General features: G+C 36.2%; 2 protein-coding genes across 2 annotated transcripts; both read right to left on the bottom strand.

Moving 5' to 3' along the window:
- Positions 1-5906: 5906 nt before the first annotated feature.
- LOC114530104 (oxysterol-binding protein-related protein 11-like) lies at positions 5907-17705 on the bottom strand. Its single transcript, XM_028551692.1, has 23 exons — positions 17577-17705; positions 17375-17409; positions 16564-16669; positions 15746-15799; positions 15531-15612; positions 15075-15154; positions 13692-13928; positions 13353-13394; positions 13107-13136; positions 12785-12832; positions 12560-12642; positions 12084-12226; positions 11365-11504; positions 10960-11045; positions 10675-10756; positions 10349-10520; positions 9848-9958; positions 9695-9758; positions 9219-9441; positions 8647-8741; positions 8357-8426; positions 7921-7986; positions 5907-7300 (listed from the first exon to the last, which is right to left on the bottom strand). Exons 1-23 carry the CDS (start codon positions 17679-17681, stop codon positions 7187-7189), a joined length of 2268 nt encoding a protein of 755 aa, XP_028407493.1. The 5' UTR covers positions 17682-17705; the 3' UTR covers positions 5907-7186.
- A 645-nt stretch (positions 17706-18350) lies between these two features.
- On the bottom strand, positions 18351-19585 carry LOC114530088. The gene has a single exon (XM_028551679.1). It carries the CDS (start codon positions 19477-19479, stop codon positions 18685-18687), a length of 795 nt encoding a protein of 264 aa, XP_028407480.1. The 5' UTR covers positions 19480-19585; the 3' UTR covers positions 18351-18684.
- Between the last annotated feature and the right edge of the window lie 5920 nt (positions 19586-25505).

Here is a 25505-nt window from a genome sequence, read left to right as displayed (position 1 = left end):
TTGTATAATCATAGAATGGCTAGCACAAATTCTTTCTTTTGGACCATTTTGAACATTGGTTAGATGGAACATGAAATAGCTTTAGATATTTAGCACTATAATAAAAAGCTACCTTTTCTAGATGTTGTGATCGCTCAATTTTTCAAATGATTTATAACTCTTCTACGAAGTTTTCTCTGTCCTTTATTTATTTGACCTCACAATAATTTCTCATTTTAAATCAAAAGTTTGTATTCAGCCATTTGGAGTCGAAATAAATTATTGCAGCTCATAAATTTTTTGGATAGAATAATATTTAGAATGGATTTTAGAATTGGTGGGTTCCAAAGCATTCTACGAGAACATTTAAATACGTTTGTGAAGAAAAAAATCTCACTTGCCTTCAAGATTAGTAAAAGTTTGTGAGCTTTTATCTTTGGTAGATTTTTCTAAAGAAAATCAATTCATTTTTAATTGGTAAAATATTGAACCTTATTGCTTGAAATCCTTTCCAGTTTACTAACCTGTCCGGTTTTCGGAAGAGTAGCTGGCTTTAAAAGTTACTGTAGCGATGTTCTTAGCATCTCTTTCAGGGTTTCCAGAATTTGATACGATATACAAACTATTTGTATGTGATAAAACCTTGACTTCTTTGCTTGCATTTGACCCGCAGTATGTGCCATACAACGGAGCTGACTCGTTCGCACCATCGTATATTCTTAGAAATGTATCATCACAGCTAAGTACAACCAAACTTTTGAATTCCAAAGAAATTACGTATATATCAGCAACCGTAATTAACCAGGAGCAATATTGCGAGTGTCGCTCCATTTCACTTTCTGGTGCTTTGTGTGAGCTAAACGAATCACAGGAAGCGGTCATTCGATGACGGCAATCTGTAATAAAGACGAACTATCATGACCACGATACATGTACGAAATTTCAGTTATTTACTAGTTTCGATTATTCCACTGGGCGTGGTAGTTATAAGAATCAAAAGAAAGAACAACAGAGTTACCTTTGTAGTAACAATAGTACACGGTATTATTTTCAATGAACACGTGGTCGCCACCCTGACTATCGCTATTATTGTCATTCTCTGTATCAAAAACAAGATACTCCAAGTAACTAAACGCCCACTTGACCATCTGACATTTAGGAAGCTCGGTGGAGTTGGTTGTTAATAAATAAAACGGTTCTTCGACTGGTAGTTCAATCGAATCATAGTAATTTCCATCATTCTGACAACAGTAAAAAATCCTGGTATTATTGACATATGAGCCATCGGGCGAAACTCTTCCAACTTTAGTTTGGGGACTTTCATTTTCATCATCCCAGAACACCCATCCTGGCGTCATGCCCGGGGGACAAGATTGGTTGTTACTCTTGTAAACGCAATATTCACCTGTGAAAAAAGCATTTTCAGTGGCAAATTTTTTACACGAGAGCTAATTTCAGTTTAGTGGGAACTCCTTCACGGGATTTCTACTCGATTAAGAGCTTGACTTTATCTTAAATTTTTTCATTGGTTAAGAAAGAACTTTCTCATTGATCAGTAATAACATGTACCACACACTCATACCGTGAAGGAGTCCCACTAAAAAAAATTAAAATTAGCTCTCGTGTAAAAAATTTTTCGGTGCATGGATACAGGCGATAGTTTAGCTCTATCGTGACATAGAAATTTTTTGACATAGAAATTTATGTAAAATATATAGAAATTTTGCTATCACTTTGTCGATTTAAGGTGGCATTGAAAATCAAGCTATTGTTTGACTGAAAATACTGCCATGGAAAAGTTAAGAAGAATGAGATCTTCCACTCTATGAGTGTGAGACCAGGGAGTGTTGTAAATCATAACCAATAAACTGAAAGGAGATACATGTGTTGTTAGACCTATATATCCGTTTATATAATGTAGAGGTTTAAGGGTCATAAAATTTCGACTGGAATTATACACACTTCAAATTCAAGCCAGGTAGAGTTGATGGAAAAATTAGTCAACTATAGGTCCTCCGGCAGAAATCGAACCTACGCTTTTGCGAATCCGCTGCAATGTTATTGTCACTGAGAATTGCACCGACATCGCAAAAGTGATTCCTGCGTGAGGACCTATAGTTGACTAATTTTTCCATCAACTGTTCCTGGCTTGAATTTGAAGTGTGTATAATTCCACTCGAAATTAAGATCCCTAAACCTCTAGAATTTACCTGCATCGAGTGAAGTGCCAAAAATCATAATTTTTTATATAACATAGGTGCATTCTGTAATCGAGTGAATGTGAAATTGTCCCCTGGGGGTTAAACTGATATCACCTTATACACCTATTATGTCACAACCTACACATACGAGTCTTTGGGTTAAGATATGAAAATATGTCAAGAAAGTGCATATGCTGTATAATAAAAATCATCCTACCTTTAGGCCATGGCCTTGAATGAGCGGTAGTGCTATTTTTCATGCAGAAAAACCTGAGAATATTATTTCCATAGTCAAAGAAAGCAAATTCCATATGTGATCCGTTGGACTTTCTTGAAGTGGAATTCGAATAGGTAGGATTGTCTTCCAAATCTTGATATATCCAGCCTTGCTGCCATACTTCCGACTCACAATTTGGACACTCCGTTATAGGCTTAGGAAGACCATATGCACCCGTTGGCCAACTAACATTATCAGCAACTACAAGTATATGTTCTTTTGTGTTATAAGAGATTTTTGCGTATTAATAAATTATAGCATTAATTCATTCTGTCAAATTGCCCTTCACTCAGTGCAATTCCCATTATTCTGAACCAAAACCACGCAAAATTTGGTACTAACAACTAACACGCTATTTCGAAGTAGGATGATCAGTCTCAGGGGCATATCCTAACCATGCAAGATCGAAGATATACCATATATACATGTATACTCAAACCCACCAAGGTGGAATATACAGTATTCCGGTTTATTATATGTGTATATAGACGTTTATGCACAGCAAAATGATGAAATAAAAATCGTATTTGACCGTGTAAATTAATTTTATGCAATTTCATTGGACGTACAATGTTTTTCATGGGTGGAAAAAATGCCATACACGGCTTTTGATTGGACGTACGATATTCTTCACAGTGAAAGATTGTCGTATGCAATTTTGGCGGCAATTAATTTGTTTACATTTTCTTTCAAGATGGCGTCGAAATATAGAAGATTCAAAACATAAATCTCATATTCAAGATATTTTAACATTCAGCACATCATCAAATCTTTCAGAAAGAATATCTAACTTCTTTTGAACAAAATCGCAAAGAAATTGAACGGTAATAAATATGTTTTGATGGGTAAATTTTGATTTTTGTTGCTCGCTGTGTTTTTGTATATTAAAATTGTGTCGCTGTCAAATTGATCGACTCTATACACATTTAATAAACAGGTAAGTGTAAAACGCGGAAGCGGAAAAAGGGGTAAAAAACAAATTACTTCATGGTTGACTTGTTTGTACGATTTATATTATGCATTCGCTGTGGAATAAAAATCGTACGCACTCGCCAACCATGAAGTGATCTCTATTTATTTCACTTTACCAAATTGGGTATATTCGACCTTCCCCATGTCAAATAATTTATAACGATACCATATTCCGGTGTATTTGGTCTAGACTATTCATCCTGTCAGTTTGCTTTATACCTTTCCATAGATTAGTCAACGTTAACCCGACCGCGACTATACTATACATCAGTACCTTTAATAAGGAATTTAGGAGGTAAGCGTCTAGGTCTCAGTTTATCGGAAAGCTTAAGTTTTGTATTTCATTTTTTGTGCTTGTGAAATCAATCGCATCAGTCAGGATCTACCACTAGCCCCGATCAGTCTGCCATATGACAGACAGACATCGAGTCTAAACACATGCAATTGACAAAACGATTAAGCATACAATTTGCATGGCCACGCGTTTCGATGATCAGACACAATAGTACGCCCGCAATCCGGATAGTTATCTGCATGATGACCTATAAAAGAAAAAAAACAGATCGAGTATACGGAATGAAATGCTGTTAGAAATCGTTGAAAAGAGATTTTAGAGGAAATAATTCATAGAAAGTTATTTTCTTTCTTTATGTTAGAATTTGAATTACTTAGAAGTTACTTCGCCACGTTTAATTTCAATCATTTGTGATTCATGCTTGCAAAATTGTTGTAAAAATTAATATACTTCTCATTGTGGATCATCGAGAAAATGCGATCGACAAGGAAATGTTAATTGTTGTTTCAGGTGCAATATACCTTATGCATAGTAACAAGTTTTGACGCAGGCAAGGAATCAGTTCTGGTTGTAGAAGTCGTAACTAATAAAACCAGTATTCTCGGCAGACGTCACGGCTTGACGTCATTATGCATAAGGTCAATAGTCAACAGGTTAAGTTAACTAAGGCGATAGTATATTATCCAGATTCCTGTTTATCTAAAATACTGTAGTTTATCGTCTATAATCTGATAAAACAATCTAAAGGTTTGAATTTGGTATACTATGGCACGAGACTACACACATTCCTTTCATTTGCCTCTGCTAATTGCCTCTGCAGAAATATAGAACAATATCGGACAATCAAAAGCACGCATCTTGTAACTGAAGTCCGGGTCAAAAGAGTGAGAGTTGATAAGACTTAGGAATCAAGAGTTTTCCAAACTCTCGTGCGATGGTCAAGCGACAAGCGAGAATGAGTTTTGAGAAGCAAGGGTTCACCGGGTAAAGGGTTCACCACGCGCGTAGCAGGGATTAATTTATACTATTTTGTTTTTATTGTATCTTGTATCTATTTTTCTGAGCCTGCTACAACAAAGTACAAACCGCTAGCTATTTTGCAACTCTCCTCAACTTCCATGACCGACCAAAGAAACACGAACTCTCATCAAAATTTGAACCCGTTTATTTAAAGTCGACGAGAGTGCACGAGAGTTCGCAGTCAAATGGGGGCGAGAGATGCAACTCGCATTAACTCTCATTCTCGTTTGACCCGGGCTTCACATTATGGTTAAATCTTTCTATAGGAAGCATTTATCTTTGCATAGGCTGTGTGAAAATATTTCATTTTATTCTGTCTGATATATTCTTGATTAGCAGTTTTGAAGTTTTACCTTTCGTGACGTACTGAAAATGAGACATAGCCATAGGATATCGTACGTTGTTACCGTTAAACTTTAACAGCGTGTTGCTAATATCTGAACAGTTCAGTTACAGCTGTAGAGTTTTTAACCCATCATTTCGTATTATTATCGCAAAAAATCGAAACTAAAGCGAAGTCTAATCAAAATTTTGTATTTAAATACTTGTTCGAATTAGGATGTCAAGCTGCAGCCTATATTCCGTCGAACGCCGCGCGTCAAACTATTAAACTAATTAGACTATAAATTTAAACGCAACTTACCCAAATTTAAAATGATAAGCGAAGAAATTCAGAAGAAAACACTTGAATCATCCCAAATAAATCAGTATATCGCGCAGTATCATTAATACCACATTATGAGGTGTTCTTAAACCTATAGTTGACGAATATTTGTGATCCGCAAATAAAAATGTGTTGACACTTTTGACAGGTGTCTTCCATTCGGAATATTACACAAGCATTCGTATGTCACGTTCGGACATATTTGATGAGAAAGAAAAAAAATTAGGACTGACATTCCAACGCTAACTGCATGTCGGTGATTAATGCAGAAAATATATTTAAAATACCAAAGCACTTTATTCTCAAGCAAAGACCGCGAATGTTTACGAGAGCCAAGCTTTACTGCTCTTCTAACGCCAGTCGGCGTAATTTTGAATGCAGTGGAAGGCATCCAGCAAAGGTATGACGCCACGGAAATTGATCACAGAACAATATCACAATATAACTATATAAATTGTGTAGTTCACTGCAATGGAAGAACTAATTGAACTAAGAGATAGATGCAAGGCTACCCAGCGTCTAGACTCTAGAGCGAAGTTCTTCCGCGCGATGTAAACGCGAATTTGACCTCCACACGATTAGGCTCCTGACAAATATATTGAGCTTGTTTAGCCTTTCAAGATAGGCTCCTATAGCTATATATACTCAATGGTGGAACTTCAGTGAATTCAGACCAGTGAATTCCTCTAAGGGCTTGTTCATTTGAGAAGGTTTAGCTAGGATTAGGTTTAGTTTCATGTCAGCCCGTTAAAGGCAAGATCTCGTTCCGATCAGGCTATTCGGCGTGAAATTTCTTTTTTTAAATATTTGTTTTTCGATAGCTCGTTTTACGGTGTGTCACTTATATCCAATTCATTGTTAAGTATTTCCTTTCTCCACAGTTAATCATGCTAGTTAAACGCCTTTCTTCCCCAGACATTGCCCTTCTTTTTTTACCATTGCTGACTTACAACTAATTTGCTGCATTATTTGAAACATAAGAAGCATCAAATATATTTCGAGCAATAAATTTCAAGCAATGTACGGTAAAACGTCATTCGTATATACTCTACAAGCGGGAGTCCATTCGACATCTTGCTCCAGTGTCATATTAAAATCAACAGCCAACCGAAATGAAGTAAATACAACTGGAATTCTACCTTCCGAAATGTGAACTACAGGAATCTTTGAAACGCCATCTTTGAAGATAATTTGAGGACCGAAGCCAGTCTCTTTTTATTATTGATAAAAAAAAAACAATAGAAACGGACTAGCAATGGTCCTTTAATTCAGCTTCGAGTTGGCTTCAAAGATGGCGACCTGGCGACCTAGTTATCATTTCAGTTTTCACGGAGTTCACTTACTAACAATTTTTAAGAATGTCGATATCTTGTTTAAGGTTCTATTTGGACCGTCCCAAGACGCGTAATTGGAGGTGCAGGTGACGGTTATTACCCACCATATTTGAAACCTAATTGTAGGAAAGCGCGCGATCGTCAAATGGGAAGACAATAACAAGCATCCTACAACTCGATTCTAAATTTGCTTCAAAGATGGCGACCGAGTTATCCTTCTGGTTACATAGATTTTACAAGTGTATGCCCATCCAACTAAAAATTTAAAGAGTGATCTTCTATAGGTGTATTTACTTCATTTGGTCAACGTAAGTAGAATCATGTGAACTTCATCAATTCCGCTCTCCGATGAGTCAAAAACCCGGAAACGATTAAATCTGTGCGCATTTTACATACGAAGATTGCTGATTTGCGAGAGGATAAAATCGATTACCCCTGTAGGGGTCACGTGGTCGTCGGCTTAGTATCTTGCCTTTTTCTTGATGCGCTGTGCAATCGCTTTCGTCGCAGGCTCAGATGATGATTGTACAGCCACTTTTCACCATGTTGATGGAATAACTGAAGTTTCAGGTAATAGAAAATTTGTTAATACCGAAGCAAAAATAATACAATATTGAGGAAAACGTAGTGCACATTTTCCATACTTTATAAATATATGTATTTACCATGAAATAAATGATTATTCTATTGTTTGCACAGACGGCAAAGGGCTGGTGTGTTCTATATACTTCATGTTTATTCCATAAATGAGATCACGAATGAACGACTCTTGGTCAGGATTCCAGCCCAGATAAATTTGGGCTAGATTTTATGCTTAAACTCAAATGAACTTAAACTCCTTTATATAGAATCACAACCTTCTGGACATACTGCAGCACTTCTCCCAAAAATATTTCTATGTTTGCCTTTTGAGGAAATGATCAATCGCTGTGTAGCGTCCAGTAAACAGATTAGCCGAGAAAAATTGAGGCTACACAAGAATTTTGGGAGGAACCTATGTATAAGCACGTTCTATGGCATTATAATATTGAAAGGCTGCGTTATTTTATAATTCCCACACAAAACACAGAAGTATATAGAATGGGAAACCTGCAAACTTTGCAGGGACATGTCAATGCGCATATTCTCAAACCTGGTGGACTTCAGAAAATTTTCACAATGTGTGAGTATAAACAAACCTTCGTTTTCCAAGGCGTCTCTGACTCTTCTCGTTGCCTGGCTGCCACTCTTTGGTCCTCTTCAAGCTGCCAAAACAAAGACGATGTTACACCGTTAATTTGCTGTTTCCCACAACAGGTATATATACTAACGTAAACGCAATCTAATAAAAAAACAAAGCTTGGCGATGATTTAATCAAAGATGAAAAAATGTTAAAATGAAACAATCCCACCTTGAAAGATAGCTTTTCAAGTATATTTCATCAGACAAGGAAAAAATATGGACGCCGGACAGTTTTAAGTGGACGGTTGAAGAAGAAAAAATAGTTCGCGAGTTACCACAGCAAATGAAAACGAGCAACTACTTCGTTTAACTTTTTCAATTTGGTGTAACTTAAGTATTCATCATTGTGTGCGAAGGAAGTGAAGGAAATGAACAAGTAAAGTAACAAGTACCTTCCGCTTTTCTTCAGCTGCCTTATCTATATCGTCATTCCTCACTGCCTCCGTTACGAGATTCCACAATCTGGAAAAGCGTTGCAAAAATATATGGGCTTGTAAAGAGTTTCTATTTGAAGCTAAGCGTTTCAGGAAATATAGTGGAGTGATTGTTGTGATAGCTGGCTGACTACGCCAATATTTCAGAATAGGCAGAATGTACACTCCATCTGTAATAATACAAGCTTAAAACATGTCAGATATCAAAAGCTTGGTCCTTGAAATGTTAAAGAGACGGACTTTCTTACTTTCTTGATTCATTGTCTTGCTGTAAGGACAGAGGCCGTAGTTTCTTACAAGTCTTCGTCATCACCTTCGGTTCGAGCACTTTTAAATGCTGCACCTTTTGTGAATTACACAAATACATATGTAAACTCAATTTTAAACACTTAAATTAAAGAATGCCATCTTCAAGTAAATTATTGTGAACTATATATTGTTCACATTTCGCTATACCTAAAATTCGCAGAGAGTATCTGAAATAAATTTGCTAACAAAAGGACAGCAAAGGGGTTAATAAGGGACAATTAAAGGGTAATATAAAAGGACAACTAAAGGGCAAGAAAAGGACAACTAATGGATAATAAAAGGACAACTAAGGGATAATAAAAGGAAAACTAAAGGGTAACAAAAGGACAACTAAAGGGTAGCAAAAGGTCAACTATAGGGTGAAAAAGGGATAATTAAAGGGTAATAAAAGGATAACTAAAGGATGAAAAAAGGAAAGCTAAAGTGTAAAAAGCTGCACTACTAGTAATAGCTCATTGATATGGCTCAACATGCAAAAATTAGAAAGAACATGGAGAGAAACACCGCTTACCCCTTTATCAGGAAACACCATCTCTATCTTCTCTGTCCACTGTCCATTGATCCTGCAAACAACACGGCCACTTGGAAGATGTTTAACTTCACCTGTGATATTATCTCGTACACCGCCGTACATTGGTTTGGTATGAAACGTTATCGAGGAACTATAGCCAGTTTTTGAACACGATATGTTCACTTTACCACCAAGTTCTGTCCACGGTCGAGTTAAAATTGACCTATATAGAAAAAGTATAGGATGTCTATATAAAAAAAAGTATAGGATGTACATTGTATATGCTCCAAAATGAACATAGACCATTCCTATTAGGAATATTCAGCAGTACTGATAGAAAGGGAATCCCAAAATAAGTAAATCAGCAAAGTTTATTTGCAAAATATTGGATAGAGGGAAAAATATCGTCGTGTTTACAATAGTGTTTTTACAAACGACCCATCGTGAATACAAAAGTATACATGCGAACATAATACCTGCAATATGCATTTGGAAATGTGAACACATATTCTTCGTCGTGGTTTAATAAGGTCAAAACACCTTGAGAATCAAACAAAATAATTTCCTCGCATCCTGTGCCTGAAATCTGTCTCAGATGTAAACAGGATATACTAAAGATGCAGGCTCACCATCTCCAATAAGTTCAACTCCGATAGACATTCCGTAAAACTTTGATTTCGTCCAAATATGACAGTTCATGCAGACATTCTTCTGTGGACATTCAACATAAAATGCCGAAACTGCATCAAAAAACAATAGAAATGCCGTGAACGGAAGACAACTGTCATGAATGTTTAAAGCTGGTTTTCATATGACATAATTCGTCGTAATTCAGATTCAATTACGAGAAATATTCTGACAGTATTCTAGTATCCAGTTGCCATTGGTAATTCGCAAAACATGGTTCCGCATAGGCGACTAAATGTGTCAGGAAGAGGCAACTCGATTTCCCGCTAAAATATCGACCAAATGAAGAATAAAGAAATGGAGTGGACTAATTATGATTTCACATAACAACGATTTACGACATGTGAATTAGGAACGAATTATGACGATTCTATTTTATGTCATATGAAAAACATATTTTATGTCATATGTAGCTATATACAAAAGCTATTTATTCAGCTCACCTGGAGGATGATGGGATACTTGTTCAGCGACGTACCGCAGCCTGCAGTCACGTGACTCCTCGGTATTCTCAGTGTTTGATACGTCACCGTGCGTTTGCCTGGCACAGGTATTCCAAGAACATTGAAAGATCTCACCGAGAACAGGGTTGTACGGTTTTTTGGAATAATGACCCTGTATAAAAGCGTCAAAATATCGGGAAATTGAACCTGTGTTTGAGACGTCGGGGTGATGAAACCACATTGATGAAGATTCAAATTCTTAAAATCTGATTATTATTGTGATGAAATTTCAGGAAAAAGTCATTCGTACATTTTGCATTCCCTACCTTTCTAGCCGCATAAAACGAAGTCAGATAATATTGAACTGCCGCTAACATACGCTCTTCTGCTGAATGTTCCTCTGATATTCTGTAATATGAAACGAAAATATACCGTATTTAATACAGTATTTAAATCGTACATTTCAATACAAAGCTTCAAGACTTAAGCCCCTAATTTGGAACAAACTGTTATGTAACTCTTTAAACAAGTGCCCCCCAGTGCAGGCTGTAAATCAAAACGATTACAACGCTGGGCACTACTGCAATAAATATTCACGACGAGTTACATACTTCAGAAATAGATCAGGATAGCCGTAGAAATCGGCGAACATTTCTAGTGAGCTTCGTGGTTCAAGGATGAATGTAGGGAGAGGAACCTGCAGGGAAAATAAGAAGACATATACATGAAGTAGTGTATATGTGCTAAATTAAACTAAATTGAACAACACCTAACCCTAGCAAAACGGCTTAAGTTGATTAAAAATTGAACCAAAAAATCTAAAGTCTAAACTAGAGTAAACTGAACGGCAAAGTGCAAACTTATAATGAGACGAAACCAAAATAACTGCTTCTAACAAAACAATGAAACCACTCTCAGCTGATAATTTCAGCAGATAGAAAATAAAGTTTATTCCGAATAACACAATGAATCTATTCGCAAAAGCCTTTATAAACAGTGAATTTAGTGCAATTTACCTTGGTTAGATCCATACCAAGTTTAAGTTTTGAAAGTAAATGAAGAATTAGGCTTTTATGCTCCTCCATATTTTCATTCTCCAAGGAAAATGCCTGATTGTTCACTGATTCGTCGTCTACCTCGTCATGTAAATGTGACTCTACGAAAGGCACAGTGACGTATCAAGATATTTATATTGTACAAGATTTATTGTCTGTTTATATCCGATCCAATTTCACTTCTGATAGATGTTTTGTGGACTGTTAACTTGCAATGTAAAAGGGCAGATAACCAACTGAAGCTAATGCAGTACTGCTTTGTCAACAACAGATTACATTCCATACGTCAGAAGTGAATTGGATGCGACAAAATTGGATCGTGTGAACAGACCTTTACGGTGACAAACGCGCCTGTGTTAAAAACATTGCCAGCGTATTTTACTTTTTTCGTCTCAGCACTAAACTCAGCAATTGTCCACTGTTAATCTCTTTGAGATTGTCGATCTCTTTGAATATGGCATTAACCCACATGCATATTGCTTTTGTAGGGATACCGTACCCCGTAGGTACATTATAATATATATTAATATATTATTATTACATCTCTTGCAGGGACACAGGCATTCCTCGTTTCCAATTTGGCTTTGAAATAAATAGCAAATTTACATATTTCTTCCCCGTATCGTAATCAGTATAAAGTCGGTATTCTAATCTACAGCGTACCTGTCAGTAAAACTTACCGAGTTCAACACCGTCAACAAAATTGTCGATACAACACGGCAGAGAAGTCTTTTTACCACCACTGACGCTACCGGAGGATGACGGTATTGATGGAATGCTGTGCGAATGTAGTAGGTGCGGATGCTGTGAATGTGGCACTGTTCTAAGTTTAAAACACACATTTTTTAAACATATGTGATATGATAAACTATAATTGTGTACGAAAATCTCATATTTGACAAGGTTATAGTTACACATTTTTCGCTTTCGCACATGCAATTTATAAAAATCTTTCTGTTTCTAATGTAGCCCTGTATTGCGACGGAGTTTCGCTTCAAAATTTAACCAATTTCATAAAGAAGGGGCTTTTTAGTAAAATGTTAAAATAAGTCTGCCAAGTCAAAAACAGCAAAGCTTAATCAATCGCTAGCCTCCAGTTGAAAACAGGCTCTAAATTCCTCGCTCCTATGGAAATCGACGTTAGTCCAGAACTTACTTTGTATCAGGCGGACCAAACCATTGTATTGAGGCGTCTTCAGGTATTCCAGAGTTCCTTGCAACATCACGCGTATCGTCAATCTAGAAAGAATATACAGTATACTAAGACTGCCCTCATAGCTAGCCGATGAGATTGCATATTGATAGCCTAAACTTGTTGAAAATTACGACACCATTCTACCATTACTAAAACACCTGAATACATAGAGTATATTTACTTTACCTGCTTCTGCAATATAGCCAGGCATTGATAGAGACAGTGAAGCGTTGCCTACAAACAAAAACCAAAAGGAAACCTCTAAATTTAAAAATATGCTGAAACGTTTCCTCTCCTAAATCCTGTTAAGCTTCTTATGCAAGCTAACCCACAAATGCCCTAGCTATAAAACGTCAAAATACGGCACTGCAATTGTTTAACAGCATCTCCCCTTAATAGTAGACCCCCCTGAATTGATACCCAATAACTTCTCAGGTCCTGGTGGAATGGGCTTTTAACTATGATACTCAAGTCGAAAGTCGGTACCAAATATAAGGACAGTAGTTACCTGGGCGGTAGCCTTCGTTATCAACACATCCTAGAATTGATTAAAATTGCTTTTAGTATGTATAGAACATTGGATTGGAGTTTTCTTTTAATAACCTTTGAACTTGAACTTTAAAGCGCGTCAGAAATGACGTGCTCCTAATGCAAGCTTTTCTATTATTGTTCTACATTTGCGTGGTTTTTACATTGAATTTTAGGTTTCGAGGTAATTATTCGCCGGCTTCAACCTTGTACAAAGCTACCATACCTTGCTCAAAGGATTAACTGTTTCACCATCATTCGGAGCCTCCTACAACAGTAAATGATATTCAATCAATATATCCCTCGATTCTACTCTAGTTCAGTTCTTGGGGTACCGGCTAACTAATATTCTCGCTTGTACAAGGGTGAAAAGATTTAAGTACCTTGGCCCAGTTGTTCAACTTGTTGTGTAAAGCCAATTAGCGCTAACCCTGGGTTAAATTTTAATCTAATAGTTTATGTGATGATGTAAAGATTTGCTTACCCTAGGGTTAAGCTAACCGGTTTTTGAGCAACTAGCGCAAGGCAAATAGGGTGCTGAGATTTTGGTGAAAAAATCACGTACCTCTATTTTGTTTATGAATGCCATCTGTTGCGCTTCCGTGGTATTTAGAAGTTCATTGATAACCTCCATATACTCGAGCACCTCAGACGATATTGTGGTAATGCGTTCCTTGCTGGACGACAAGTCAGTATTATCGGCCGTTGTTAAGGCATTGACAAGATTTTGACCTTGAGGTTGTTTACCACTCGACGGAATTGCACTCGCCTGACCTATTGTCTGGCTGCTTTGTTGAACTTTCTAAATTTGAGGAGTAAATTGGTTATTTGGATTGTAATGTTAAAACACGCAATGTTACCATAGCACTATCATGTTTCAAAACTGTGTAAATTCATGGATAAATGCGAGCAAATCAAATGTATTCACTATATCTGGCTTTTGACTATTTTCGATTGTCTATAGCTAAACAGTCCAACAGCCAAAATCTGCAAGATAGAGCTTTATGATATGTTTCAACTTTTCGTTCTATTTTCGCGGTCGTCAATAGCATTTCAGAGAACAATTTTAATCGACAATTCTTCGACTTTAGCATTAACATTAACTATTAAATTTTAGTAAACAAATTTCGATATATTACTTACTGATTACAGTACAGCAAGCAATTTTCGTTGCAGGCACTATTTTATCCGTATTTTTATCAAATTTTTCGATTTATTATATAAAACCTAATGGAGTTAGGGAGTTATTTCGGAAAAATAAGGAGTTATTTCGAAAAAATAAGTGACCTAAAGCGATCGAAAACTGCAGGCGGTTTTAATTGTTGAAATATTCGGTCTACAACCCCATGCCTTTTATATTTTGATCGGTCGAGTCACTAATGAGCCGCTATTTCGTAAACATTAGTGATTGGTCCATTTGTGTCCCCTATCTCAATTGTGATTGGCCGACTCGTGTTCACGTGTCTTTGTATCCACATTGATCCACATGCAATGTTTCCCGCCAGACAAAAAGTTAACAAACGTTTGAAAAACAAAATGGCGGCGAAATTTTTTACATAAGGTGAATCAACATTCAGATCAAAATTATTAACAGAATCGAATATGTAACTGAGAAATAAACAAAAAGAGACAAGAATTGCAGCAGGAAGTTTTAACAGGTTTAGTATAAGCTGCGTTTCAACTTATTGCTTAATAAAATTTCGAATTACCGTGTGAATATATATTGTCTTTTTTTGTTGTATTTATAAAAAAAATATTAGCTAATATAGTTCATTTCTCTTCGACGAGAAACATTGCAATACAGCAGAAATCTTTTCCTCGAGAAAGTGTGTGTTTTGTCTTCAAGTACGTAAATCTTGTCGTGGAAAACATTGCGACTTTCGAGTAAACAAGCTCACTTTTTTCCTCATTATAATATATTAGGCCAGTAACAACCTTTGTAACTTACATTAACAAGCTGTGTAGAATGCATCTCAGAAATCATTCGTATCTTATTGATCCACTGTTGACGTTCTCGGGCATCAGAAGCTGGGAAAAAGAAACTATGTATATTGCAATTATGCTTTGGACCCTGAGGTCCAAAACATATTTTTGGTAAGTAACTGATCAAGGTCCAGGGGGGCCAGGTTTCAATGTATAAGACAAATCAAGTTAATTTAAAAACAGCTTATTCCTTCCAGCAATGATTAGCGTAATGAATAGACATAATCAAAATCACAATACATAAACAATTTCACCTAAATCTATGATTACAGACTTAATCGAGTACCAAAGACCATTTATACATTAATACATATGTAGCTAATACACTTTCTTTGAATTAATTCTCCCTCTTCTGCACCGAGACTTAGGTTAACCATTGCATGATGTATTATGGACTGTGTATCAAATACCATATCCTCACCTCTCAGTTTGAAAAGATCACCATTTGCTGCATTTACACTAAACGTTACAGAGTCTTCATCACTTGGGGCTATTACAGCACCCTACAACAAAAAAGGCAATTCTCAATGCAAATTAAATATATTTCACAGACATAATATAAGTTTTTTAAGTAGTATAATGATAATAACATTATAAGTTAACATATAATAATTATATTTCTTTTAGTTCACTCACCATCAAATGCACTGAACCCCTTGGTTCTGAACCATGAGTCCATTTGCTTTTGTCCTGAAAATGCAAGCCAATTAATTAGATGCAACCCCACTAAATTCAACAAGTACGATCGTACTATAGTGGACCAGGAACTGCGTAACCGAGTTTAATTTCTGAACTGCATTGTATTTATAACAATGGAGAGGACAATGTATTTCTAATCGTTTCTGTTTACTTATATATAGGCTGAATATTAATGATATGTATATATTATTTGCTGCAAATATATCAAGAATTGCTTGTAACTTGCTTCAAAGGTAAAAGGTAAAAATTCGAACTCCGTCAATCGATGCGGAATATTGCTTAGAATAATTGTGCCAAGTTTCATTCCGATCAAACAAGTAATGCTAGAGCCTTAGGGTTTTTTTAAAGAGCGTCACCCCCTAACAACAACAACAACAACAAGATTAGCAGCGGTTAGGGACCAGTTCCTGGTCCAACAATCTTAATCTGCCTAATAACTAGCTATAACAGTTTCACTTGTTAGTGATATTTAATGCCAAATTGGTGAGATTAGCATTTCTCCAATTTCTCTTTGAAGGTCTGGATCTGCTTGGTTTTTATATAGCAATCTTAAATCCGAAACTGTTTGTGCTTCGATCAATTGGCAATTTTATCTATTGCAACTAAATTATTCCTTAATTCTGAGGCTTGTATACAACTACATTTGGAATGAATGTGAACATGCATCATTGGATAAAATAGCAGTTGATCTAGGTGATCCAACCCTACTACCAGTACACAAATATACTTTAAATTAAAAATAAATGTTAAAGTACCACATAATATTCTAGATGGCCAGTTTCAGAATTCAAGACAAACCATCGATATTGCCAACCCTTCATCAGATTTGTCCACTTGCTTAGCTGACCTTCCATTTTTTGCCTAAATCGAAAAAGCAAAGTGTCTCGGTGAACACGAAAAACTAATATTAGATAATTTACAGTCTTCATAAACATAAGTAAGACAATAATTAAACCACATAAATATTATTAAATAGGCAATTTCAGCTTCAAAGTACTGCTTTTTAAAGTGATACATAATAGCTATAATTTCCTGGTGTGCTTGTTTATAAGTGGTACTTGATCCCTGGTATTTTAAAATGGATTAAGCAAGACTTTAACTTATTTAGACTGTTCATGTTAGAAATTCAGACAAAATGATTATTATTGATGATTATTATTGATGATTAATGCTAGCCAGGGACAGAACCACAACTTACAACACAGAGTATTTTTAACCCAGGCATTCTGGGAGCCAGGTATCTCTGGACACCCTCCCCACCTAGCTGCTCCTCTTGATATTTCAAGTTTGGATTAATTTAGTAGGGGTTTTAATATTTGCCCCAGAAATGTAGAATATGGTCCAGTAGTGTCAGATCAGTAACATCAGCTTTAAATATAAGCATTGCCTTAGGTGAACTTTCACCCCACATTGTTTATTGTTCTGCACACTCTTCGATCTCTATTATATAAAATGATGATCTATTATCAAGGAACCTATTATATTAAATCACATTGATTTTATCAATAATTGCAAACATTGTAGTCAAAGGAAAGTGAAATTAACGAAGAAAAAGTGTTACAATACCTCAATAAGTTGTTCTCTTCCCTCTTTTGTATCTCCTGTCAAAATTTGAGAACAGAATACGTCAAAACTTTTTACAACCCTTAACAATGTCAGAAACATCGAAATTTAAAGGTTTACATGAATATTTGACGTGTAAATCGCATAATTTCGTTCGATATTTTACATTATCTCACAAAAGCAATAATGTCAAAAGAATTTCTACCTCTGCCTTCTCCATTACGGAGGAAATGCTGGATTTCTCCCACTCACTCAAGCCAGACAAATCAACTTCCGATAAGGTTGGCATTCGTATCAAATCTTTCGCCATCTTCGTATTTCGCAATATTGGCCGTGACAAAATCGAGCTAGTGCCCAGGAAATGGTCTGACTTTTGTTACTTTTCTCATGGATTAACTGTGATTAGCTCTAGGATTATGGTTTGAGTTTTTAGATTAAGAATTATTTCTCACATCTAATATAGTAATCATCTTATCCCATTCTAATACCAATCCTGAAACCATTCACATTATCACATTCAACCTGCCCCAGCAGCTCAAACATTGTACTTATCCTGTTGGTTTTGTTTTTGTGGGATCAGGTTTGAATTTTGAGGTGATTAGGCATAATCAACCATTTTTTTTAACTTATTCAAATTGGAGACTGGGTCTGAAGGCACTAGTGCCCAGGTGCTTTTCACACCCACACATAGCCTGAGTTGCATCCGCTTGTATTATGTAAAATTACACTTCCGTAATACAAGCGGCTGCAACTCAGGCTAACGCACATACTTATCGAGTAGCATGGGTATATACAAAGCTGATATTACAAATTCCTGACCCCATGGCTTAATAAATCAATCAACCTGTATGTACAGAGTAGCCACCTTCAAAAAAATGCCTGAATTACATGGTATAGGACTATACAACCACCTGTACATTAAAGATTTTTGTTTAACAATTCTTTATAAAATTTCTTTATTTTATTCTATCTTGTACTAATATAATAAAATATATTTTTATAAGCAATCTGTTTTATGCCATAAAAATGTTCATTAGGATGGAATAAAGAAGACATCACTGACATGTGTGTATCAGAATGATCCTTGCAATATCAACTCAGTGTTTGGATCATTAAACCATCCTCCTACTGAATTGAAATGAAATTACATGATGTCAGTCATTTGCTTTCTCATTTTATGAGAGAGCAATCATTCAAAATCACTTTTCAGGGGGTTGATATAGTAGTTACCAGCATTATAATAATGGCATCTTTAAAATTTCAATGTGTATGTGACACAAACCATGAAGGTCAAATTAATCATCATAATTTATCTACAATTCATCATCGTTATTCAATTCAAAATGATACGGTTGGAAAACAACAGGTCTTACAAACAGTTTCTGTCTTTCAAAACCAGCTTTCATTTCCAACATATCCTTCCCAATATTAACTATCCTTCCTGTCAGTTCCATGCTTTGTTTCTTCTGAAGCCCTTCAAGGATCTTTGTTGACCGAAACGGCACCTTTGTTATCATCGATAACGAGTGAGTCTTTCCATGAACACTCCGAAGAGAGAAAATTAGAAACAATCTCGAGGTTTTTGCTTGGTTGTCACCATAAGCTGAATTTGTAGTTGCATTCAAGTCAACAATCTCTTGTGGTCTCACTTTTAAGGTTACCCGAGGCGTAACAAGAGAAAGACTGTAGAAAGATTTGCCAAAATGTTTTAAACACGATTCACCCAAATCTTGCAAGATTTCCTCCGCAGTTGTTGCAAGCTTGTACCTTGTTCCTATGTCTTTGTTAACCAAAACAACTGGTGAACATAAATGAACTTTAAAACTTGGGAAGAGTAGAAATGGCAAAAGGATTATCGCAATATATTTATAAGAACCCTTGAAGAATGCTCTAAAATAGAACCAAACTGCGATAATCAGTGCAGCGGTACAAATGGCGTACACGTACGACATTTGAAAGTTTTTTGATAAACCTGAGAGACTTTCCAGTACATACATAACACCAGGAAAGCTGAAAAGAACAACAAATGCTAGATACTTCCATCTTGACGGCTCGCTCTCGCTTTTATTTGTTTCTTGTTCAGACTTGTTGCTCTTTTTGCGTTTCATATTTCTTGATACACGATGAGTTATTTGTAAAACAGTCGCTATTAAAAGAGTTTGGTTTTGTCAACTGAAGTTTACGTGTGCCTATTTCAATGGATCTTCTCTAATTATCTACTTGCCCCGATGCCGTACGGCAATCACCGAAGCGACGACGAGCAGATACAGATAAAAAGATCGGGGAAAAGCTGGCTATCTAGGCCAGTGAATGATTTAGGCCTATTAAAGCCGGTTTTTCACTAGCGATATATTTCGCACATAGCGACATTCTACTTGTTTCAGAGCTCTCAACTGCAAATCATCTGGTACAAATTGCCCAAATACAAAAGAATAAAGTCGCTTCGCGCGAAAAATAACGCAGGTGGAAAACCAGCTTTACTCCGGGCCTCCGGCTACCGTTTTAATAGGTAGGTCGGAGTCTTAAAACTTAAAATGCTAGCGCTATCCTCATGTACATCACAAAGTGGTATAAACGATCATGCACGCAGACGTCACAAAATCACAGATCACAAAATGGTACAAACGATCATGCAGTTAACCGCTATTCCCTACGTGTTCGCAGGCTCAAGTAAAAATGGGTGTCGAATACATATGAATGGAATTTTTTTTACTTTTTTCTATCAAACACTACGTAACAATTTGCCTGACTACTCCGCAGTCCCTTAGTTGGAGATTTATAGATCAGTGGATAGTGATATACAGTGAGCCCTATATGGTGAAATATATATATATATATATATATATATATATATATATATAATATTATATATATATATTTATCACATACTTGTGCCTTTATCAGGGCGATAACAGGGTGACATAAAAACGATATCGTCACTGATATCGCTTTTTGTCACTGATATCGCTTTTTGTCCCGCTGCATTTGCCGCTGTCAAAACAAAGATGGCTGACTCGAGCAATTCGAGGTTTGTTTCAGTCAATGTCGATTGCTTTATAGATCAAAAAGAAGTATGTGATAAACAGGTTATCACAATCGAGACGAGGTGATATCAGTTTTATCGCTTTCAGGACGATATCATAAATGTCCCTCGTTCGCTGCGCTCACTCGTGACATTTTATGATATCGTCCCTCAAGCGATAAAACTGATATCACCTCGCCCCTCATGTGATAACCTATACATATATATATATATATATATATATATATATATATAAATATATATATATTATATATATATTAATTATATATATAATATAATATAATTATATATATGAAGGTGCTTGTGGAAACATGTCTGGTATATTATGAACTTGTTGTATTAATGATTTCCTCAGACATAAAATTAACTATTTATTTCACTCAGTGTTAATATCCAAACGTTTCGCCGGTTAAGGCTTCTTCAGTGGAATGGTTAGTAGCAATATTAAGATCCTAGTGTATATACAGGTATGTATGATTAAAAATTCATAGTTTATTTCTATTATAAACAGAAGTAATAAACATGCTAGTCACGCATTAGTGATAAGTTTTACTTGGGATAAAATTCTATTAAAATTCTATGGGTTAAAAAAAAAAAGGTTTCGATATATACAAATCTATATGTTAAAAATCGTTCTATATACAAATTGTTTTCCCAACACAACCGTTCATAATGTCTTCAGATTGGTTTTGTATTTCATCGGCCTCTATATATCTTCCTTCTTCATCATTTCGAATATTTGAACGGTTGTGTTGGGAAAACAATTTGTATATAGAACGATTTTTAACATATAGATTTGTATATATCGAAACCTTTTTTTTTTAACCCATAGAATTTTAATAGAATTTTATCCTAAGTAAAACTTATCACTAATGCGTGACTAGCATGTTTATTACTTCTGTTTATAATAGAAATAAGCTATGAATTTTTAATCATACATACCTGTATATACACTAGGATCTGAGGAAATCATTAATACAACAAGTTCATATATATATGTATATTCCTAAGTTTCATCTCTTACAAGCTAGGTGCACTTGTTCAGCTAGCGCATTCATTGGCCAAAAACATGTCATTCACTACAATAATACGTGATGGGAGTTACGTGCGAGCCAAAGAGTTTCTGACTTGAGTGCATGGGCCTACTGGATGACACCTTGTATTTGAAGTTGATTCTATTAATTGCTGTTGGTTTATAGTCCAATATCGCACTTAGAGATGTTGGTAAGCTATATATTAATCCTGTTTTAACAGTGTTATGTTATGTATGATTTAATTGATTTGTGAAGAAGTTTTACAGTATTTGTGAAGTCATGCATCTGCGTTGCAACAGATATACCATCTGCTCTTAGTCAATATTTCCTAAGTTTCATCTCTTACAAGCTAGGTGCACTTGTTCAGCTAGCGCATTCATTGGCCAAAAACATGTCATTCACTACAATAATACGTGATGGGAGTTAACGCGCGAGCCTAAGAGTTTCTGACTTGAGTGCATGGGCCTACTGGATGACACCTTGTATTTGAAGTTGACTCTATTAATTGCTGTTGGTTTATAGTCCAATATCGCACTTAGAGATGTTGGTAAGCTATATATTAATCCTGTTTTAACAGTGTTATGTAATGTATGAGTTTAATTGATTTGTGAAGATGTTTTACAGCTGTATTTGTGAAGTCACTAAGACTAAGTAAAACCAAGCGCTAAGTTTAAAATACGTGACCTTAAATATTACCGCAACTCCATAAAATTATGCGATTTGGATGACGATGCTCTATCAGTAGAATCTGTAGGTTAAAAATAGGGGCAAAAAACTATGGTAAACGTATGTTAGAGGCTAAAACGAATTTTTTTATCAGAAAAGGGTCTTTGTTACTATAGACACAAGTTTAGGATATAGCTTTTGGTTATTGCTGTATTGCTGTGTTTCCCGTAAGGAAATAATTTACGTGGTTGAGAAATAGTACCCAAGAGCTGTTATATTTAGAATTTTCGTAGCTCGTCCCCACCCTGTATTTATACCCAACAGACAGATGATGCGTCAGGACTAAAATTCGTTGAAATACACAAACTATATGCGGATAATTCGTGGTGGCAGATGATCCGTCTGTCTGCCCGTACGCGTGTTTACCCACAGACCGAACTGGAAGACGAACTATATATCTTTGACTTAATTTGCCTGCCCGAGTTCATCTATACGGATAATCCGTTTCCTGTATGAGTTAGGACAATTCTAGTTTTCTAGCCCAAAATTTGATCTTTAATAATTTTGCTCGAATTAATGTGTATTTAATATAATTTTAAAAGATTGTTGGGAGCCCCTCAAGTACGCAGTATTTCACCTGTTCCTTTGCATTGCAAACATGCAGTCTCTCGACCGTGATGATCCATTCGCTTGTGTCCAATAGAACACAGTTAGCTACTGTTTTATTACGCAGATTGGGACTGAAAACAGAAACGTTACAAACAACGTGATATAAGAATGACGAATAACTTAGCAAGTCCATAAGTTTGGCGCATCCTGCCAGTTTACGCAACAAATTTGCATATAAATAGGCATCTGTAGTTCTTTTTTACTTACTGTATAAAATGTGAAAGCTCAGAAGAATTATATTTAATGGATCACATCGCCTGTGGGGATACTTTTGTTAGATTTTAGGGAGTTTCAGATGACACAACGAATGAACGAACAGCGGGTATACACGGACTACATATACTGTTATTATATACACAAGCGCCAGATATGGGGTATGCTGCAATATCATTGGTTGGCTACTAGACAGATATTAGCTCATATCTGTCTAGTAGAGAAAGTAAACAAAATAGCCGAAAGATTTGGGGAGTTGAGTGAAATAGAAATCCAAGCTTTAGTTGATAATAGTACACCAAAATGCACCGAAAGGGCGACAATAACTGTTGATTAATTAAAGCCGGTTTTCCACTTGCGAGTTTTTTCGAGCGAAGCGATAATTTTCGAGGCGAAATATTGTTTTCCACAGGAGACAAAAAACGCGCGAAATACAAGCATTCTGTTTCATCGGTTGCTGTTTGTAACTCTCACTGTTTACTTCCCATAAACATCGATATCTTGTACTTCTTCAAAGAAAATTCCTTTGTCAAAATTATCGGCTGTCTGCGGGGTAGATGGTTGGGAAATTGCATTCCTTTCATGAGTAAACTCGTTATTTGAGTTGCTATCGTTAGCAGATAACTCTTCAACCTCCGCCATTTTGACAAATTAATTATGCAAAAACAAAAACACTGAAATCTGATTGGCTGGAGACATTTTTCGCCGCGAAAAAGTAGAAATCATTCGAACTCAAACTTTCGCCGTGGCGAACAGCTTTCGAATTTTATCGCCATGCATATGTGACGTCATTTGAGAGATGCGCATGCGTGACTTATGCGCATGCGAAAATTATTGCTTCGCGCGAAAAAATTTGCAAGTGGAAAACCGGTTTAAAGCCTATAAAGCGCGCACAGGTGCACTTGAAGCCGGCCTGTCACACATGTCACTCGTGGCAATTGTCGCCAACACTGTCCATGTCTGCGGAGACCAATTTGAGATGTTTTGTCATTCGTGTCGTAAAATCAAACATGTTTGATATTTTCCATCACGCGTGACAAATCTGTCCGATGCCTGTGCGCTGAAGAAATGCACGTAAACCATCCAGTAAAGACAGGTTTACGCTAGCAAAGTTTCTGTGCGCACTTTGAAGGGCTTTGAACCCAAGTGGATCGTGTTCAACATTGAACACAGAACTTCGAAGAAACCGCCACTTTGTGGCTTTTGCGAGACTATTGTGGGGGAAATGAGAGCGGTACCTGTGGGGGGAAAGTAAAAAAAATAATTAAAATATCTACTGAAGTTTCATTCATTTCTGCTAATAAAAAAGCGCCTTCCGTTTACGGGCGTCCATGTTTGACCTGTTGTCTGTGCAACCAGAAATACTGTGCTTTGACTTTGGACAGTGTAAATGTCAGCGGTTCTGCTCAAACACTGTGGTCACGCACAATGACGTCACTGTGCGCACAGAAACTTTGCAAGTGAAAACCGGCCTTAACAATATTATGTAAATGCGAACCACTACAATAAAAGAAATTAGGTATGGACATGCAACGAGAGTGATGATAGTGTGATTTTCTGATGACGAACAAATTCTGCTTTTTCTTTTGCTGATACGTCGGCGGAGGAGACGTTTAGCGCTGCCAATCGTGAAATATGGCGAAACGATAAGACAGGTCCATGGGGCTTTCAACAATCTTGCCAAAGAAATAAATGCTGAAGTTTATTAAACCGGTTCTGTAATTTTTTTAGGTCAAAAAGAAGACTCTCCATATTACCTTTATTTTTACTTGTTTCCTCAAAATGGCAATTTCAGTTCCTCAGTCCCCAGGTAGTATTTCACCGAGTAAAAAAGTAAAGAATTCCGTTAGATCGATAAATATATATAGTATCATTATATTTTCTGTCGTAACACTCTCTTACATCCCAATATATAGAAGGTGTATGAAAAGAAACGGCAAATACTATAATTGTATGCACGAGATCATACATTAGAATTTAAATAGCTGATGCAACTAATTACGCTTCTTAGATTTAAAAATAATATATTTATGTTATAAAATTGAGATGCCCTAAACCTTCAAAGTTGTTTCAAACGCTGTGTTTCATCCATCTCTAGCGTTTGCAAATTGCACTTCTTATTGCGACTTCGAGGTGGAAAATGAATGTCCATGGGCAAAGATTTCGAACTGGGTAATTCAAACTGGAAGAGAAATCAAGGTAGTATACAAGGCCTTGGCTTTGCTCGTTATGGACCATTTGCAGATCATACCAAAGGTCTAGGTGAGTCATCAAAATCAGAATAATTAAAAAGAAAATTGAAAACGCTAAATACCGGCCAATCTTTAAACAACGTTTTATTTCGTTTGCCTATGTATGCCCCAGATTATCGAAAACTTAATTTTAAAACTTAAGCCCCGTTTACACTACAGTCAATTTATCAGCACGGCACGGCTAAAATTGGTACCCGTACCCAATTTTATTAGTGTTCAGGCTACCAAAACAAAGGCCGAGCACAGATGAAATGGGT

This window comes from Dendronephthya gigantea, unplaced genomic scaffold, assembly GCF_004324835.1.
Source record: "Dendronephthya gigantea isolate DGI-Jeju-01 unplaced genomic scaffold, DenGig_1.0 000059F, whole genome shotgun sequence".
Taxonomy (NCBI): Eukaryota; Metazoa; Cnidaria; class Anthozoa; order Malacalcyonacea; family Nephtheidae; genus Dendronephthya; species Dendronephthya gigantea.
This window is presented reverse-complemented; position numbering and strand designations above follow the sequence as displayed.

Bases quoted from the DNA above. Each gene is read 5' to 3' on its own strand.
- LOC114530104 (XM_028551692.1), bottom strand. From the start codon at position 17,681: ATGGCGAAAGATTTGATACGAATGCCAACCTTATCGGAAGTTGATTTG. The intron at 16,670-17,374 runs GTATTGTAACAC...TTTTCGATTTAG, and splicing joins GAAGAGAACAACTTATTGAG to GCAAAAAATGGAAGGTCAGC. The intron at 7,301-7,920 runs GTTTGTTTATAC...CTGAAACTTCAG, and splicing joins AGACGCCTTGGAAAACGAAG to TTATTCCATCAACATGGTGA.
- LOC114530088 (XM_028551679.1), bottom strand. From the start codon at position 19,479: ATGAAACGCAAAAAGAGCAACAAGTCTGAACAAGAAACAAATAAAAGC.